We start from the raw sequence: 17,807 nt of genomic DNA, 5'->3' as shown, positions 1-17,807 counted from the left end.
TAACTTTTTTATTTTCTATTAAAACTTTAAAATTTCTACTTTAAATTATAGAACGTAATTTACGCTTTTAAATAAAAAAATAATTTTTAAATTTAGTTTTATAATTATTAAAGCGTAAGAAATTTAAATATCGCTTATTAAAGTTCGCTTAATAGTCTTAATTAAAAAATAGATATATACTTTTTAATTTAAGTAACCTTTTTATTTTCTATTAAAATTTTAAAATTTTTACTTTAAATTATAAAACGTAACTTATAATTTCAAATAAAAAAATAATTATTAAATTTAATCTTATAAATATTTAAAAATAGAGGATATAAATATTGTTTATTAAAAATTTATTTACTTTATTAAGAATATTCTTTTATATAAGCTTAAATAATCGAGTAATAATAATTTTAATAAAATTCGAAACTATTTCGCTCCGTTCTCGATTCGAATTTATAAATCTCTCTCGCTTAAAAATCGTAAAATCGTAAAATTCGCAAAATTATTAAAATTTATAAAATTGTAAAAATAAAAATAAAAATAATTAATATAAATAAACTATAATAGATATTAAAATTAACTTCTTATTAATTAAATCTAAATTAATTTAAATTAATTTAAAGTTAATTAATTTTTTATAAACTTATTACTAATATAACTTTTTCTTTTTCTATTAAAATTTTTAATTTTTTTTCAATTATATAATATAAATTACGCTTTTAATTAAAAAAGAAATTATTAAATTTAATTCTATAAATATTTAAAAATAAGAAATTTAAATAATCGTATCTATTCTTATTCGCGTTATACTTCTATTCGCGCTATCTTAAATTCGATAAATTCGATATAGATAGCTATTACTATTATAGCTATTACTATTACTTATTTAAATAGTCTACTATTATAATTAATACTATAGTATTATAGTCGTCGTCTATAGATCTAATATAGTAGATATCTCTATTCTAAACTCAGATATAATCTATTTTTATTCTAGCGACATATATATCTAAGTAATATTCGATATTTTATTTAGATTATATAATATAATAAGATATCTATTAGAAATATTATAAATTTCGTAACTAGTAACTAATTACGAGCTATACTATATCTTATTATAAGTAAGTTTAAATCTATTAAAACTCTCTCGAAAATAATAAAAAAATAATAACTTAATATTTGATTTCTTATAATTATAAGAGAGTTTATATTATAAGTATATAGTTTATTCTAATTCATAGTCTATATCTATTTATATATATCTAGAATTTATTAGATCTCTATTAATATACTTATAAATAGACTTTTAAACTTCTTTTTTAATACTCTAGAACGCTATATAAAATAGAAAATATGATAAATCTTATATAATAGTCTAAGTGCCTAGTATTATAACATTATAAGACTTTAATTTTAAAGAGATTCGATAAAGAAATAAAGAAATAATAATTATAAACGTATTTTGCTATAGAATAATTATTTAATATTATATTATTAAGCGAAGAAGAAATCGTAGAATAATATATTCTAATTAATTTAATTTCTTCTAAGTTAAATTAAGTCGTAATCTTTAATTTTAAATTAATATTAAATAAGTTTCTTCTTAAGATATTATATCTACGAAATTGTTATAAAGAGCTAGACGATAATAGCGAGATTAAATAATAACGCGATATTACTTTAAAAAACCTTTATAAATAAGATAATAAGAAGAGCGTACTCGATAGAGTTTATATAAAGTAAATATTAAATAATAAAAGTCTAAGTAATTAATTTCTAGATATAGAAAAATAAGGCCTTAAAGTACTTTCTAAAGACTTCGAATAAATTTAATTTATTTAAAAATACGATATCTAAGATTTTCGCGAGTCGTCTATTAATATCGTAAGCTAGATATCTTCTATTATTTAAAATAGATATATATAAGCCTCTCTATAAGCCTTTATATAGGCCTTTCTATAAGCCTCTCTATAAGCCTTTATATAAGCTTTTCTATAAGCCTTTATAGTCTAAAATAGACGTATATATTCTTTATATAAGCCTTTCTATAAATCTTTCTATAAGCCTTTATAATCTAAAATAGATATATATATATAAGCCTCGCTATATTAATCGACTATCGAATAAATAATTTAGAAAGCTAAGAAAAGAACTCACTATAATTTTATAATTCTACTATAATAAAAAAAACTATATCTCTCTTATCTTCCCTTCGCTAATAACTTCGTTAATATCTTTATTAAAGACTTTAAAGTCTCTCGAAGAGATACTTAAAAAGAAATATTTAGAGATTACATTTAATAAATATAATTAAATCTTTTTAGCCTATAAAAATAGCTTAGATTCTTATAAAAAGAAATCTACTACTAGATCTATTACGTTATACTATAAAGTTATTTCTTCTACTCTTAATCGATATATCGCTAATATTTATTTTTATTAAGAAGTAGTTAAAGATTAATAGTAATTAAGTCTTATAGAGAAGAAAGCTCTAAAGATATAGATCTTATAAATAATAAAGTAAGATTAATCTTCTAGAGTTTCTCTTATTTATTATATAACTAGTAAAATGCTAATAATAAAGTAAAATAATAAAGAGTTAGAAATAAATTAAATTCGTAGTTTTCTTAAACGTTATTCGAATTTATAGAGTCGATTTAATTAGTTTTTAAATAAAGAGCGTACTATAACTTATAATATAGAAAAGTTATTATAGTAATTTTAGCTTATTAAATTAATTATTTAGAAGTATAATATTTAGAAAAAAGATGTATATAATATAAATAAGAAAGAATTTACTCTTAGTACTACTAGTAAAGTAAGAATTATATACTTTAAGTATAATATATATATATATATAGCTTAGAATAGAAATAGAGAGTAAACGACTTTTATCGAATATATATCCGCGAATAAAAGACTTCTTTTCTTATTTATTATCTTTAAAAATAAGATTTAAATAAAGACTTAGTTTAATATCTTAGAGAGAAAGAAATTAGTTATTATATTAAATGAAAATAATTAGATAAATAATATATTAGACTTAGAGTAATTTATTAGATATACTCTATTTAATTCTTTTTATATAATTAGCTTTTAACTTATTTCTTATAAATACTTTAAATTATAGACTCGAAAAATATTAAAAGAAAGATATCGCCTTCTAATATATAACGAATATATATTATATATTAATATTAAAGTTATATAATTTTATATTAATAATAATATCGTTTTATTATATCTATCTATCTATATTATATATCTTCTTTAATTATTAAATATCGATTTTTTTTAGCCTTTAGCGACTATATATTATAAGTATCTAATAAAGAATATTATACTTAAGAATAGCTATTCGATAAATAAAATAAACTTTATTCGATTTATTTAAATAATAAGAATAAATGCTATAATAAAAAAGAATATTAGATATATATAATAAAAGAGTAGACTATTTTCGATTTAGTTATAAGTTATTCTTAATAAATTAAAATTTAAAGTATTAGAATTAAGATTTATTATATCTTTATCTTTAGAGATAATAATTATTATATTTAATAGCGATACTCTATTTATATCTTTTACTCTAATAAATATAAAGTAAGTTAATTAGCTAATTTAATAAATTAAGATTAATAATTTTAATCTAGCATTATTAGAAAAGCTTAAAAAAGTATATAATTTAGCGCTAGTAAATAATATCTTACTTTATATTATTAATAAGAATCTTATTAAGATAAAGTAATAAAAAAAAGATAAGATTAAATATAGATATACGTATTAAGATAAAGAATAATTTATAACTCTTAAGCTTATTTAGAAACGATTAAATAATTTAACTAATAAGAAATTTAAAAAGTAATTTCGAAGTATATATTATCTTAAACTAGCTATTTTTTAAGATATAAAGAGAGATAGAAGTTTAATTAAGAAAAAGGCTATTATATCTCTTATATTAGACTTATTAATATTACTAAATCTCGCTTTACTATCTTTACTATAATAGCGAGCTTTATTAAAGACTTTACTATAAACTTTATTATAAACTCTATCTTAATAACGATAATAAGATAAAAGAGATAAAAGAGATAAAAGTAATAAAAGAGATAAAAGTAATAGAAGAGATAGAAGAGATGAAAGAGATAAGAAAGTAGTAGAAAAAGAGATAGTAGAAGAAGAGATAGTAGAAGAAGAGATAGTAGAAGAGAAGATAATAACGATTTTTTTAAGATATAATAAGTCGATAAGGTCTAAAAAATAGTAATTTAGACTCTTCGATATAGAAGCCTTAGTAGTAATAAAAGATTAATATTATTATACTAGTTTACTATATAAATTTAATGAAAGATAGATATTTTAATATTATATCGAAATTATCGAATTTAAGATAACGTAAATAGAGATATAACGCGAATAAAGATAGATACGATTACTACTTATTAAAAATTTATATTCTCTATTAAGAATATTCTTTAATATAAACTTAATTAATTAAGTAATAATAATTTTAATAAAATTTAAAATTATTTCGCTTTATTCTTCATTTAAATCTATTAATCTCTCTTATTAAAAAATTCTAAAATTCTAAGTAAAGGCCCATGAATTAAATTTATGGAGTTGAATTTTTCTAAGTTAAATCGAATTTTAGCCCTAGCCCTAAGTTAAATCAAACTCTAATCGCTTATTATACGTTTTTGATCTATATATAGATATATATATATAAAGAGAGGCGCGCTAAGGCCTAATTAGAAAGGTGTATCGAGTATAAAGAATTAATCCGTAATAATTGCCTATAAAAAATAGAGAAAGGCTATGTTCTTATGGCAAGAAGTATCGAAATATCGGAAAGAAATGGAGACAATATGTCAATTAGTGGTGTGAATCCCACATTATCTCCTATCGTAGTGAAATCTTTCGAATAATAAAATAGCTATTAGAGTAAGATATCGGATGGTTTTAATTCGTTCATATATATATTATTCGATGTTCCTCCTGTAGAGGCCTAATTGGCTATGATCGTCGCAGTAGATCCTTCTCTTATAACGTTATTATAGTAATGTACTATATTAATGTAGTAGGGATGATAGGTTAAGTTGCAGTAGTATTCTCCGCTTGCTGAGTGATGATTTGATGTGGAACCGTGGAGAGTATATAATGTGGGATCTTGGAGAGCTGAGCCGTGTTCTTGACGATGGTGGTTTTATTGTCACTTAATTTCTCCGTAGTATTCTTTGTAGTGTTCTCCGCAGTGTTCTTCGTAGTATTCTCCGCAGTATTCTCCGCATTTGCCTGTTATAGTTTCTTCTCTTACGATGTTCCTTCTGTAGAGGCCTAATTGACTATGATCGTCGCAGTAGATCCTCCTCTTATAACGTTATTGTAGTGATGTATTATATTAATGTAGTGGGGATGATAGACCAAGTTGCAGTGGTGTTCTTCGCTTGCTAAGTGATGATTTGATGTGGAACCGTGGAGAGTATATGATGTGGGATCTTGGAGAGCTGAGCCGTGTTTTTGGTGCTGGGAGTCTTGTTGCCGCTTGGTTTCTCCGCAGTGTTCTCCGCATTCGTCTGCTGTATTGACTTCTCTTATACTGGCTAAGTGAATTAATATGAGATCGTGGAGAGTAGGCCTATTGTGTTATTGCTGCTGATAACTGTCTTCGTAATGTTCTTCATAGTATTCTCCATATTCACCTGTTGTAGATCCTCCTCTTATTTAACTGAGTATGAGGGTATCGAGGATAAATGTATTTATATTGGTGGAATTGGTAGAATTAATAGAATGGTGGAAGAAGAATAATTATACAAATAGATGGAAGGATTATTATTCGATCTCGGACGCGTTTGATGTAACTATAATATTTGAATATTAGTTTAACCCATCTATCGCTGGCTTAGAAGAAGTATATAGAGGAGAACATATCCGTTCGGGCTTTTTTAAAGGGCCTTTCAGCGCATTTATGAGTAGTAGTAGATAGCTATTAAGCTCGCTTACGGCCTCGATTATTAGTAGTAGCGAATTCGTTAAGAGGTGGCCTAGAGGCGTTAGTAGAGGCTCTAAGAGGCGGGTAAAAGGGGTATATATATCTAAATCGAACGCGTTTAATGTGATTACAATATTTAAATATTAGTTTAATCTATCTATCGCTGGCTTAGAAGGAGTATATAGGAGAGAACGTATTCGTTCAGACTCTTTTTAAGGGCCTTTCAACGCGTTTAATAGCTGTTAGACTTGCTTACGGCCTCGATTATCAGTAGTAGCGAATTTGTTAAGAGGTGGCCTAAGAGCGTTAATAAGAGCTCTAAGAGATAAGTAAAAGGGGTGTATATATCTAAAACGTTGAGTAACCTTCGAACGAGGGATATCGAAGATGATTATATTTATATTAGTGGAATTAATAGAATTAATAGAGTAGTAAAAGAATAATAATTATATAAATAGATGAAAGGATTATTATTTAATCTTGAACGCGTCTAGTATAACTATTATAATTATTATATTTAAATATTTATTTAATTTACTAATAGTAGACTAAACTTTATAATTTTTATAGCGTTAGAAAGCGTAAAGCGAGCTTTATAATTTGAGGAATTATGAAGTAACTATATATATCGCAAGCTGAGTACTTTAAAGTGTAAAACTTCTATATATAAATTTTTGATAAGGAAGACGCGGAAGGATTATCGGGTTGACTTAGCCGGTCTAATTAAAAAGCGTATAGAACCCGAATTGATAATTAGCTGTATATATAAATTTAAGATTTTCAAGCTTAGCTCTATCTTATTCTTTTATATATACTAATAAAATTCTAATAATTAAAAAATTATAAAGATTAAAAAAATTATAAAATTAATAAAACTTTTATAAATTATAATAATAATTATAATTATTATTATTATAAATAAATTATAATAGATATTAAAATTAACTTCTTATTAATTAAATATAAATTAATTTAAAATTAATTAACTTTTTAAGAAACTTATTATTAATATAACTTCTCTTTTCTCTATTAAATCTTTATTATTAATTCTATTAATTATAGAATAAGTTTAGGCTTATAAATTAAATTTATAAAAAGTAATTAATTTTTTTTTTCTAATATCGAGATTGAATTCGACTCTCGAAGAGTAAAAATACTTTAATTTAATATTTACTTAGAATTATAAGATCGAATTTTATAAACTTTAAGTTATTAGAAAGCGTAGAATAAGTTCTATAATTTAAAAAAATAATAGTAAAATTTTAATAGAAAAAAGAGAAGTTATATTAATAATAGATTTTAAGAGAGTTAATTAACTCTAAATTAATTTAAATTTAATTAATAAGAAGTTAATTTTAATATCTATTATAGATATTTTAATCTTAGTTATTATTAATACTATTTTTATAATTTATAGAATTTTTATTAATTTTACGATTTTTACGATTTTACGATTTTTATAGTTTTACGATTTTTTAGCGAGGGAGATTAATAGATTCGAATCGAGGACGGAGCGAAATAGTTTCGAATTTTATTGAAATTATTATTACTCGACTATCTAAGTTTATATAAAATAATATTCTTAATAAAATAAATAAGTTTTTAATAAGCGACGAGTAAAGACCTATGAATTAAATTCATAATCATTTTTTTTAATTAGGGCTATCGAGTAAATAGGTAAGCGATCTTTAATAAGCGATATTTGAATTCCTTACGCTTGAATAATTATAAGACTAAATTTAGAAATTCTTTTTTTATCTGAAAGCCTACATTTCGTTCTATAATTTTAAAAAAAATCTTAAAGTTTTAATAGAAAATTAAAAAGTTATTTTAAAATTAAATAATATATATCTGTTTTTTAATTAGAGCTGTCCGGCTGTCGAGCGAACTTTAGTAAGCGATATTTAAATTCCTTACGCTTTAATAATTATAAGACTAAATTTAGAAATTCTTTTTTTATCTAAAAGCCTATATTTCGTTCTATAATTTAAAAAAAAAATCTTAAAATTTTAATAGAAAATAAAAAAATTATTCTATATGTTAATAATATATATCTATTTTTTTAATAGAGAAGGCGTAGAAGAGCGAGATTTTGATAATTATAAACGTTAATTTATTTACTCGCGATAACTTAGTCGATCTAATTAAAGAGTATAGTAAACTCGAATTTATAATTAACTATATATATAAATTTAAGATTTTTAAGCTTAACTCTATCTTATTCTATTATATATATTAATATTTAAATTCTCTATCTTTAAATATTTATAAGATTAAATTTAATAATTCTTTTTTTATTTAAAAGCCTATATTACGTTTTATAATTTAAAAAAAAAGATTTTTTTTTTAATAGAAAATAAAAATATTATTCTAAAATTAAATAATATATCTCTATTTTCTAATTAGAGTTATCGAGTAAACTTTAATAAGCGATATTTAAATACTTTACTCTTAAATATTTCTAAAATTAAATTTAATAATTCTATTTTTATTTAAAAGCTTATATTACGTTTTATAATTTAAAAAAAGAATTAAAAAATTTTAATAGAAAATAAAAATATTATTCTAAAATTAAATAATATATATCTATTTTTTAATTAAAGCTGTCGAGAGAACTTTAATAAGCGAACTTTAATAAGCGAACTTTAATAAGCGAACTTTAATAAGCGATATTTAAGGTCCTTACCCTTTAATAATTATAAGATTAAATTTTGAAACTTTTACGTTATTAAAAAGCGTAATCTTCGCTCTATAATTTAAAAAAATAATCTTAAGATTTTAATAGAAAATAGTAAAGTTATTAAAGAGTTAAAAGTAGAGTAAGAGATTTTAATAATTGCGGACGCTAATTTATTTATTCGCGATAATTTAGTCGATCTAATTAAAGAGCGTAATAACTCTAAATTTATAATTAGCTATATATATATAAATTTAAGATTTTCTAGCTTAGTACTATCTTATTCTTTTATATATATTAATCTACTATATAAGTCTTAAAGTCTTTTATTATTTCTTTACTTATAAAATAGTTAATTATTAATATTATTTAGCTAGATAATAATAATTAATATCTTTATTTTAATTTAAATAATATTCTAATTTATCTCTTTATTTTATTATTAAAATATTTTAATATTATAATTAGTAACTTAAAAGCTTTCTATTAAAATTTTTAATTTATTATATTAAATATTAAAAGTTTTAATAGCGCTTTTTATAAAATTTTATAAATGAATAATAAAAATTAAGATTATAATTAACTCTTTTTCGATAATATTTATAAATTATATTTTAATATAATTTAAACTAAGTTTAATAATATATCTTCTATTAGAATTAGAATATTTTTTCTTATATTATATAAATAATTTATTTTCTTTAATATTTAAAATCTTTTTATTAAAATTTTTAAATTCTTTTAAATAATGATATATCTATAATTTATTTATATTAATTTAATTTTAAATATTATTTAAATTTAAAATTAAGAGATTTATAATTAATATTAAAGATATCTATTTTTTTAAATTCTTATTTAATCTAATTAAATTAGTCTCTATGTAAATAAAAGATTTTTTTTAAAATAATTTTTCGAGTAATAAGCTTCTTTGGCTATAACTATTAACTTCTTAATAATATATTTTCTATTTAATTATATATTTAATATAATTAATAAATAAATTATTATTACTTTAAAAGAAAGATAGATAGTATTATATTAAAAATTTAATAATATATATAATAACTCTTTATTATAGTATAAAGAGAATATTATTTATATAGAATAATTATAAATATAAGTTTTATAATAGAATAGAAAGTTTAAAAGATTTTACTACGCTAAGTTTAATTAGATTATAATATAAGTAAGATAATTAAAATCGTAATAAATTCGAGATTAACTTCGATAAAAACGCTTTATCGAATATATTATTATTTCTTCTTATTTAAGAATATATTCTTTACTCGAGAATATAATTCTCTTTCTCTTAAGATTAATTTATTAATTAAAAAATAAAAAAAGATATTAAGTTAGCTAATAAGTTTATTAAGAAGATAAATAATATAAAAGGTTATTTAAAAAATTAACTTTAAAAGTTATAAATTTATATAAAAGAAATAAGTTAATTATTATTAACTTTTAATATTTAAATTTAAAGTTAAATATATAATTATATATAATAAAAGAAATATTAAAATTATATATTTTAATAAATTACTAAATTATAAAAATTTCGAATTATAAATTACTTAAAATTATTAAAGCTTTAAATAATTTCGCTTATAAGTTAAAACTTTCGAATTTTATAAATAATATTTATTTAATCTTTTATTTATAGCTATTATATCTTAATAATAGCGATTTACTCTTTAGATAAATTAAACTCTAATTATTATCTATCGATATTAATAAAGAAAAAAAAAGAAAAAAAAAGAAAAAAATCTCTTAATTAATAAGAGAGAATATTTAATATATAAAATTAAATATAAAGACTTTAATAGCGAGAAAAATCTTTTTTAATATTTATTTATAGATATAATAAGATATTCGAATCTAATAACGAATTTTTATTATTATTATCTCGAGATTATCGACTTTTATTTATTATTTAAAAAATCTTTAAAATAGTTTTCTTTATTAGCGCTCTTAATTTATAATAGCTATATCGATTTATAAGAAGATTTTAAATTTATAATAAAATACTAAATTAATATATCTAAGAATATTATTTTATATATATTTATATATATTTTTTATAAGATTAATATCTATTATATAATAATTATTATCGAAGCTTTAAATTAAAGAAGAGATTAATATTACGATTTTAATTATCTTATTTATATTATAATCTAATTAGACTTAGCGTATTAAAATTAATTAATCTTTCTATTTTACTATAAAATTTATATTTATAATTATTCTATATAGATAATATTAGTATATATAAAAGAATAAGATAGAATTAAGCTTAAAAATCTTATATTTATATATATAGCTAATTATAAATTTAAGATTATTATATCTTTTAATTAAATCGACTAAATTAGCTCGCTAGCTCTCTTAAAGCTTTTTATTAAAAAAATAAATATATATTACTTATAGATAAATTAACTTTTTTATTATCTATTAAAATTTTAAATTTTTTTTTTAAATTTTAAAGCGAGGATTACGCTTTATAATAATATATAATTTCTAAAATTTAATCTTATAATTATTAAAGAATAAGAATCTTAAATATTATTTATTAAAATTCGCTTAATAGTTAAATAGTCTTAATTAGATATATATTATTTAATTTTAAAATAACTTTTTTATTTTTTATTAGATTTTTAAGTTTTTTTTTTTAAATTATAGAATAAAATATAGGCTTTTAAATAAAAAAAAAATTCTTAAATTTAATCTTATAATTATTAAAGTATAAGAAATTTAAATATTATTTATTAAAGTTCGCTTATTAAAGTTCGCTCGATAGTTAAATAGCTTTAATTAAATATATATTATTTAATTTTAAAATAATATTTTTATTTTCTATTAAAATTTTAATTTTTTTTTAAATTATAGAATAAAATATAGACTTTTAAATAAAAAAAGTATTTTTAAATTTAATCTTATAAATATTTAAAGATAAAGAATTTAGATATTACTTATTAAAAACTTATATACTTTATTAAAAATACTCTTTTATATAAACTTAGATAATTAAATAATAATAATTTTAATAAATTTTTAAACTATTTTACTTTATTCTCAATTCGAATTTATTAATCTCCCTTACTAAAAAATCGTAAAATTATAAAAATTATAAAATCGTAGAATTTGTAAAAATTGTAAAATTAATAAAAAATTTAAAAAATGTAAAAATAATAATAATAGTAATTAAAATAAAAAGAGTATAATAAATATTAAAATTAATCTCTTATTAATAAAGTTTAAATTAATTTAAAATTAATTAATTTTAAAAATCTATTATTAATATAACTTCTCTTTTTTCTATTAAAATTATATTATTATTATTTAAATTATAGAACTTAATCTATACTTTCTAATAATCTAAGTTTTTTAAAATTTAATCTTATAATTTTAAATAAATCTTAAATTAAATTATTTTTACTCTTCGAAGTTCGAGAATCGAATTTAATCTCGAAATCAGATTTAAAAATAAATTACTTTCTATGAATTTAATTTATAGGCCTAAACTTATTCTCTTTATACTATAATAACTAGTTATTATATATATTATTAAGTTTTTAATATTAAATCTATATATAAAATCTATATATCTTTCTAATTTTATATTACTATATAACTCTAAAACTTTAATCTAAGATCGAGTTTAATATTAAGTATATATATATATCTATTTTTCTATTATTTTACTTATTAAATATAGAAATATAATTTTATAAAGAGAGAGAATAGTATTATAAAGATATTTTTTATTCGTAATATATTACTTAACTCTTTTATCTATTTAAGTCTAGTATATCTTAATAGAGATATCTATTTATTATTTAATATCTCTCTTTTATTTATATAAATCGATATCTTAATTATCTTATTTAATATATTTATATTTATATTATATTTATATTAATTTTAATAATTATAATATAATATAATTAATATATATAAAAGAATAAAATAGAGTTAATTTAAAAAATCTTAAATTTATATATATAGCTAATTATAAATTTAAGTTTATTACGCTCTTTAATTAAATTAACTAAGTTAGCTTACTATTTCTCTTACGTCTTCTTATAAAAAAAATTATTTAATTTTAAAGTAACTTTTTTATTTTCTATTAAAAAAATTATAATTTTTTTTAAATTATAAAGTATAATTTACGCTTCTAAAAAAAAGAAAATAATTAACTTTAATCTTATAAATAATTAAAGATAAGAAATTTAAATATCGCTTATTAAAGTTCGCTTATTAAATTTACTCGATAGTCGATAGCTCTAATTAAAAAAATAGATATATATTATTTAATTTTAAAATAACTTTTTTATTTTCTATTAAAAAAAATTATTTTTTATTTTAAATTATAAAACGTAGTTTATACTTCTAAATAAAATAAAAAATATTAAACTTAATCTTATAATCATTTAAAGATAAGAAATTTAAACATCGCTTATTAAAAACTTATTTACTCTATTAAGAATACTCCTTTAATATAAGCTTAGATAGTCGAGTAATAATAATTTTAATAAAATTCGAAACTATTTTACTTTATTCTCGATTCGAATTTATTAATCTCTCTCGCTAAAAAATCGTAAAAATCGTAAATAACGTAAAAAAGAAAAAATCATTCGAACACCGTACTCGGAGCTAAGATTATTTGGCCTCTCGAATCTCGGAGAGCTTTGACAAGTGCTGGCAATACGTTAATGTACTGTGCCAGCATCCCAGTGCCAAAAGATGACTTGTGCTGGGATGAAAAAATACGATGAGCACATAAGCCTTTCAAAAGGCATGGTTATGATAACATTTGTCTTTCAGTGTTACACTACTTATTTTCGAAGAATAAATATATATCTTAAGACAGTCATCAGAATCACGAGGATCGCAACATTCAAATATCTCGTGAGCATGTTGGTTTCGAGACCCTTGAGTGAGATAAGTTGACTTGGGACAGAGTTACGACAAGGCTCCGCCTTACCCACTCTCGTTGGTGATCTGAATTTCCGTTGTCGCAGTCATCCATCTTGGTCCACCATCCTCTGTAGTAGAGCTCAACGGACTGGCTTCATTCCTATGCTTGCCCGACATCTCAATATAACCATTTTCTGCACGCCTATAGGTGTTGGCTCTCATTGGGACATGGCGTATCTGGCGTATCTTCTTGACAAGCTGATCCCAGAGGACTTTCAAGGGCGGCACGCTGCCACATATAATTATCACGAAAACTTCTGAGCCTGTCCAAAGCTCCAGTGGAATGTTATTCCCTGAAATAGTAAGTGTTAACTACCCAGTGATACTGTTGAGTGAACTTACATGTCACGTCGGAGAGGTCCTTAAGCAAGTGTACGTAGGTGAGCTTGGCGATACCGCACATGCCAGCTCTAATGTAGTAATTCAATGAAAGAACTTATAAATCACAAGGAGAAGGAGCTTACAGAAGACTGAGACCCAGAAGAACAGAAAGAGACACTCGTTGACCCAGGGCCATTTTCAGCTTCCAGATAAATGTAGCAGGAAACAGAGCAAGAACGAAATCAATGACGATATTCCAGGCTGGAAATAATTTCAGCTCCCTGGTTTGCAAAATTTGATCCAGTCTACTTACTACCGCCAACGTATATGTTGATTAACTTTGCTTCAAGACTCCAACAAGTCCCTGCGGTGGTGAAATCCCACAGCGCTCTTGTAGGCATGCACTGAAACCATATTGAGAGGGTTTCTCCCCAATTATAGATGCAGGCAAATATTATCAGTCCCCAAATAAACCGTCTACGCTTGACGGAGCCGGTCGATAACAGTCGTAGAATCATGTACCCTATAGAGAATTTGCTGGTCCCGAAGGCAAAAGTTGTCAATGTTTGAAGGATGTAGGTGTTCAAAATCACTTGGGTGGCGTTCTCCGGCGGCACATAAGCAGAGTGTCGAAAGCCTCCAAGGTTAGACGTGCTGGTTACCACAGCGCTTGTAGCGATGAGGAGGGTCTGTTGCGCCGAGTCATTTTGCGTTATGTTCAGACTAGGAACAATCAACTGGCTTACCACAGTTAGAAGCATAGACCAGTCGTCAAGGCCAAGCGCCCCGATGAGCGTTCTTGCGTAGAAACGTCCACAAACGAACAGAATGGCGATTCCGGTCTCGACCCAAAATATCGCTGTTACAAATGACCCTTTATCTTCATTAGCCAAAGGTGGTGGTGTGGGTGGAGAGGTGGCGGATAAAGACATGTGGATTATTGGAGTGAAGTAAGAGATTCAAAGTCTAATCAGTAAATGGGCCCTGGAGTTGTGAGCACAATTACAGGTAGTAGCCTAGGACTGCAATGCTTTCTATATGCTTGTAGGAGCGGCAAAGTGTCAATAACATGTGTTCGCGAGTCTGGTCTTGCAGGTTAGAGGGATTTAATTCGTAATAGGTTCGATTCCTATTGGCGCTGGTACAATGATGTTGCGGTGTTTCTCATTTTCTCTTGCAGAGTCAGTCCCAAATGATCTGATTGCTCACAACCCACCGTTACAGAATAAACATGGTTCTACGCTCTTGTTTTGGCCCAATTTATTTCAGACGTTACAATTGGGTCGCAAAAGAACTCGGACCATGAAAATAAGGTAAGTTCCGGTGGCCTGCATATGGCGAAATCTGTGCATCAAGCTACCAACGTGCATGAAGGAAGTGTCAGCCCTCGGAGACGATCACTTGATAAGGTCCGTGGAATTCTGTCATGTATCCCACTCAAGTATTGAACGGGAATACTTAAATGTCGATCCACCTGGTACACTACGCAAATCAATTATCGTTCTCAAATAATCTGAAAATAGTGCTAGGTACCACATGAGGAGCAGCAACTGTAGCGGTCGCACACTTCGGCAAGATCGGAGTGTCAGTGACCAGTAAACGACCGTCCCGCACCTACAGTCGCTATCGCGGTGCCCCTCGTATTGCTCTCGGCGCTGGCGCCTATGCACGTCGCATTGAGCGAGGCTTGGCTACCAAATCGACACTGCGGGCTAGTGCGTGGGGTCAACGTTCAGGTATGGTGAAAAGAAGGGTGTGTAGGTTGCATGAGTTATTCTATCTCAGGAAGCCCCTGGGCCAGTATATGTACCCACACAGAATAGGTGGTTGTTCCAACAGGTGGCTGGGAGGAGGCTGGGAACCTTATTTCGACACGTAGTGCTAGCGTCTAGCCCGAGTGCTGCTTTCGAGTCATGTACTTGCGCAGCTGTTAAGCAACTCGCGAGTTGCTGAATTTTCCGGCTGTACAAATAGGTGGGGATTAAATCGATGATCCATGCCTGCATGACCCCTCGCCTGGATCGATTAAAACAGCATTCGTTGAAATTGTAGAACACCATTGGCTATCTGAGAAATTGCTTTACTAGTAAATGCCATAAAGTGCTCGGTTCCTGACTCCACAGGAACATTTAACATGTTCCAGTGTGCTTTCCCTCTCCCGCCCTCCTTGACAGCTTCCCTTAGGGCCTCCCCGTCCGGACAGAATGGAAAGCCTTGTTGATCAAGTGAAATTGCTAGTCGATGCGGCTGATGAAAGCGGTCGCAGGAAACTTCAGACCGTGCTTCGTGATCTGACATACTCACTGGAGGGGAGTGATGATACGGTACATAGACTTGGCTACTATGTGAGCGTATTTCCAAGTCTATCCTTCCAATCTCACATTGATCCGCTCCCAAAGCTTCAAACTTTGTTCAGTGACTTACTCTACCAGCACCTTCAAACATCAGCCGTTCGTGTCGGATTCGACCTCAAGCTTTTTGATTTGCTCACTGCAAGTGAAAGTCCGCTCAGCGTGGGGGATCTCGCCGGAAGCACTGGAGCCGATCGTCTCCTCTTAGGTTCAGAAGCCTGTTCATCAACCTGCTGGAAGAGCGCATAATGATCTTGATTCAGGCCGCCTCTTACGATACCTTTCTTCCGTAGGAATAATCAATGAGACCCAGGAAGACACATTTGCAGCAAACAACGTGAGCAGGAATTTGGCCATCAAGGGTAACCAAGCAGGCATTAATCACTGGTGAGTGGCTCACGTTGTTCGATCTTCCTCAGCCTTCCCCCGCACTCATAGCTCGTTAGTTTTGAAACAATTGGCCCACAATACCAGGAACTGCCCAGGTTTCTGGAAAAGATCAAATACCAGGATATCTCCGATTATTACCATTCAGTATTCCAAGATGCGTGGAAGACAGAGCTCGGAGCTTTTGAGTGGTTCGAGTCTCACCCAAAAAATCTGGAATACTTCAACCAATACATGGCCTCTCGGCGCGAAGGAGCCGAGACATGGCTATCTGTGTATCCAGTGGAAGAAGAGACAAAAGCGTGGAATCCAGAAGCTCCCGTGTTTGTCAACATTGGAGGAGGCATCGGCCATCAGTGTGCCGAGTTCAAAGCTCAGTATCCTCAAGTCGCGGGACGTGTCATACTGCAGGATCTGCCTCATACCATCGATCGTGCGCTTCAAATACTAGGCGTGGAAAACATGGTCCACAACTTCTTCGAGCCGCAGCCAGTCAAAGGTATGCCAGTTCTTGAAAACAGGATGAGTGTCATTCTGAATAAAAGACATAGGAGCAAAATTCTACTTTCTACGCGGCGTACTACACAATCATTCAGACGAGAGGGTCCGCCTCATTCTCCGAAGCGTCATGACTGCGATGGGCAAGGATTCAGTGCTTCTGATTGACGAAATAGTTCTCCCCAACGCCCACGTTGACTGGCATGTAACGTCGATCGACTTGAGTATGATGTGTGCATTTGGCGCTAGGGAGCGCACAGAGACACAATGGCTAGAGATACTGGAATCAGTTGGGCTTAAAATTACTAAGAAGTTGACTTACAAGCCAGCAGTTTACGAGAGCGTGATGGAGACAATTCCTGTATAGCTGTCTAGCAACGCTTTTTCGGTTCGTAGAAGCAATTTTCTTGTCTCAGAAGCCACGCTCTATTTATGGGATACATGTAGGCAGCAGCAATCACACTAAAAAATAGCTTATGCGTCTTATGATTTGACAATCTCACACTGCATTTCATTGCAAATACCGCGCCTGCCGAAGTTGACAAGGCTCGTTCAGAAAGGCATACGATGCCACGCGCGCAGCTAGTGGGGACTCGAAGGACTCCGCCATAGA

The 17,807-nt window shown here is 26.0% G+C and overlaps 2 protein-coding genes across 2 annotated transcripts; one reads left to right on the top strand and one right to left on the bottom strand.

The window, feature by feature from the left end:
- Positions 1-13,640: 13,640 nt before the first annotated feature.
- Positions 13,641-14,890, bottom strand: HO133_008192 (uncharacterized protein; the record flags this gene model as incomplete). The annotated part of the gene is made up of 5 exons (XM_037299060.1): positions 13,641-13,930; positions 13,980-14,047; positions 14,102-14,219; positions 14,272-14,647; positions 14,705-14,890. The coding sequence occupies 5 exons, from the start codon at positions 14,888-14,890 to the stop codon at positions 13,641-13,643; spliced, it is 1,038 nt and encodes a 345-aa protein (XP_037156396.1).
- Positions 14,891-16,162: 1,272 nt separating this feature from the next.
- On the top strand, positions 16,163-17,561 carry HO133_008191 (uncharacterized protein; the record flags this gene model as incomplete). The annotated part of the gene is made up of 5 exons (XM_037299059.1): positions 16,163-16,303; positions 16,391-16,517; positions 16,573-16,696; positions 16,756-17,195; positions 17,248-17,561. The coding sequence occupies 5 exons, from the start codon at positions 16,163-16,165 to the stop codon at positions 17,559-17,561; spliced, it is 1,146 nt and encodes a 381-aa protein (XP_037156395.1).
- Between the last annotated feature and the right edge of the window lie 246 nt (positions 17,562-17,807).

The sequence above is a fragment of the Letharia lupina genome (assembly GCF_014066315.1).
Source record: "Letharia lupina isolate WasteWater1 chromosome Unknown contig_4, whole genome shotgun sequence".
NCBI lineage: Eukaryota > Fungi > Ascomycota > Lecanoromycetes > Lecanorales > Parmeliaceae > Letharia > Letharia lupina.
This window is presented reverse-complemented; position numbering and strand designations above follow the sequence as displayed.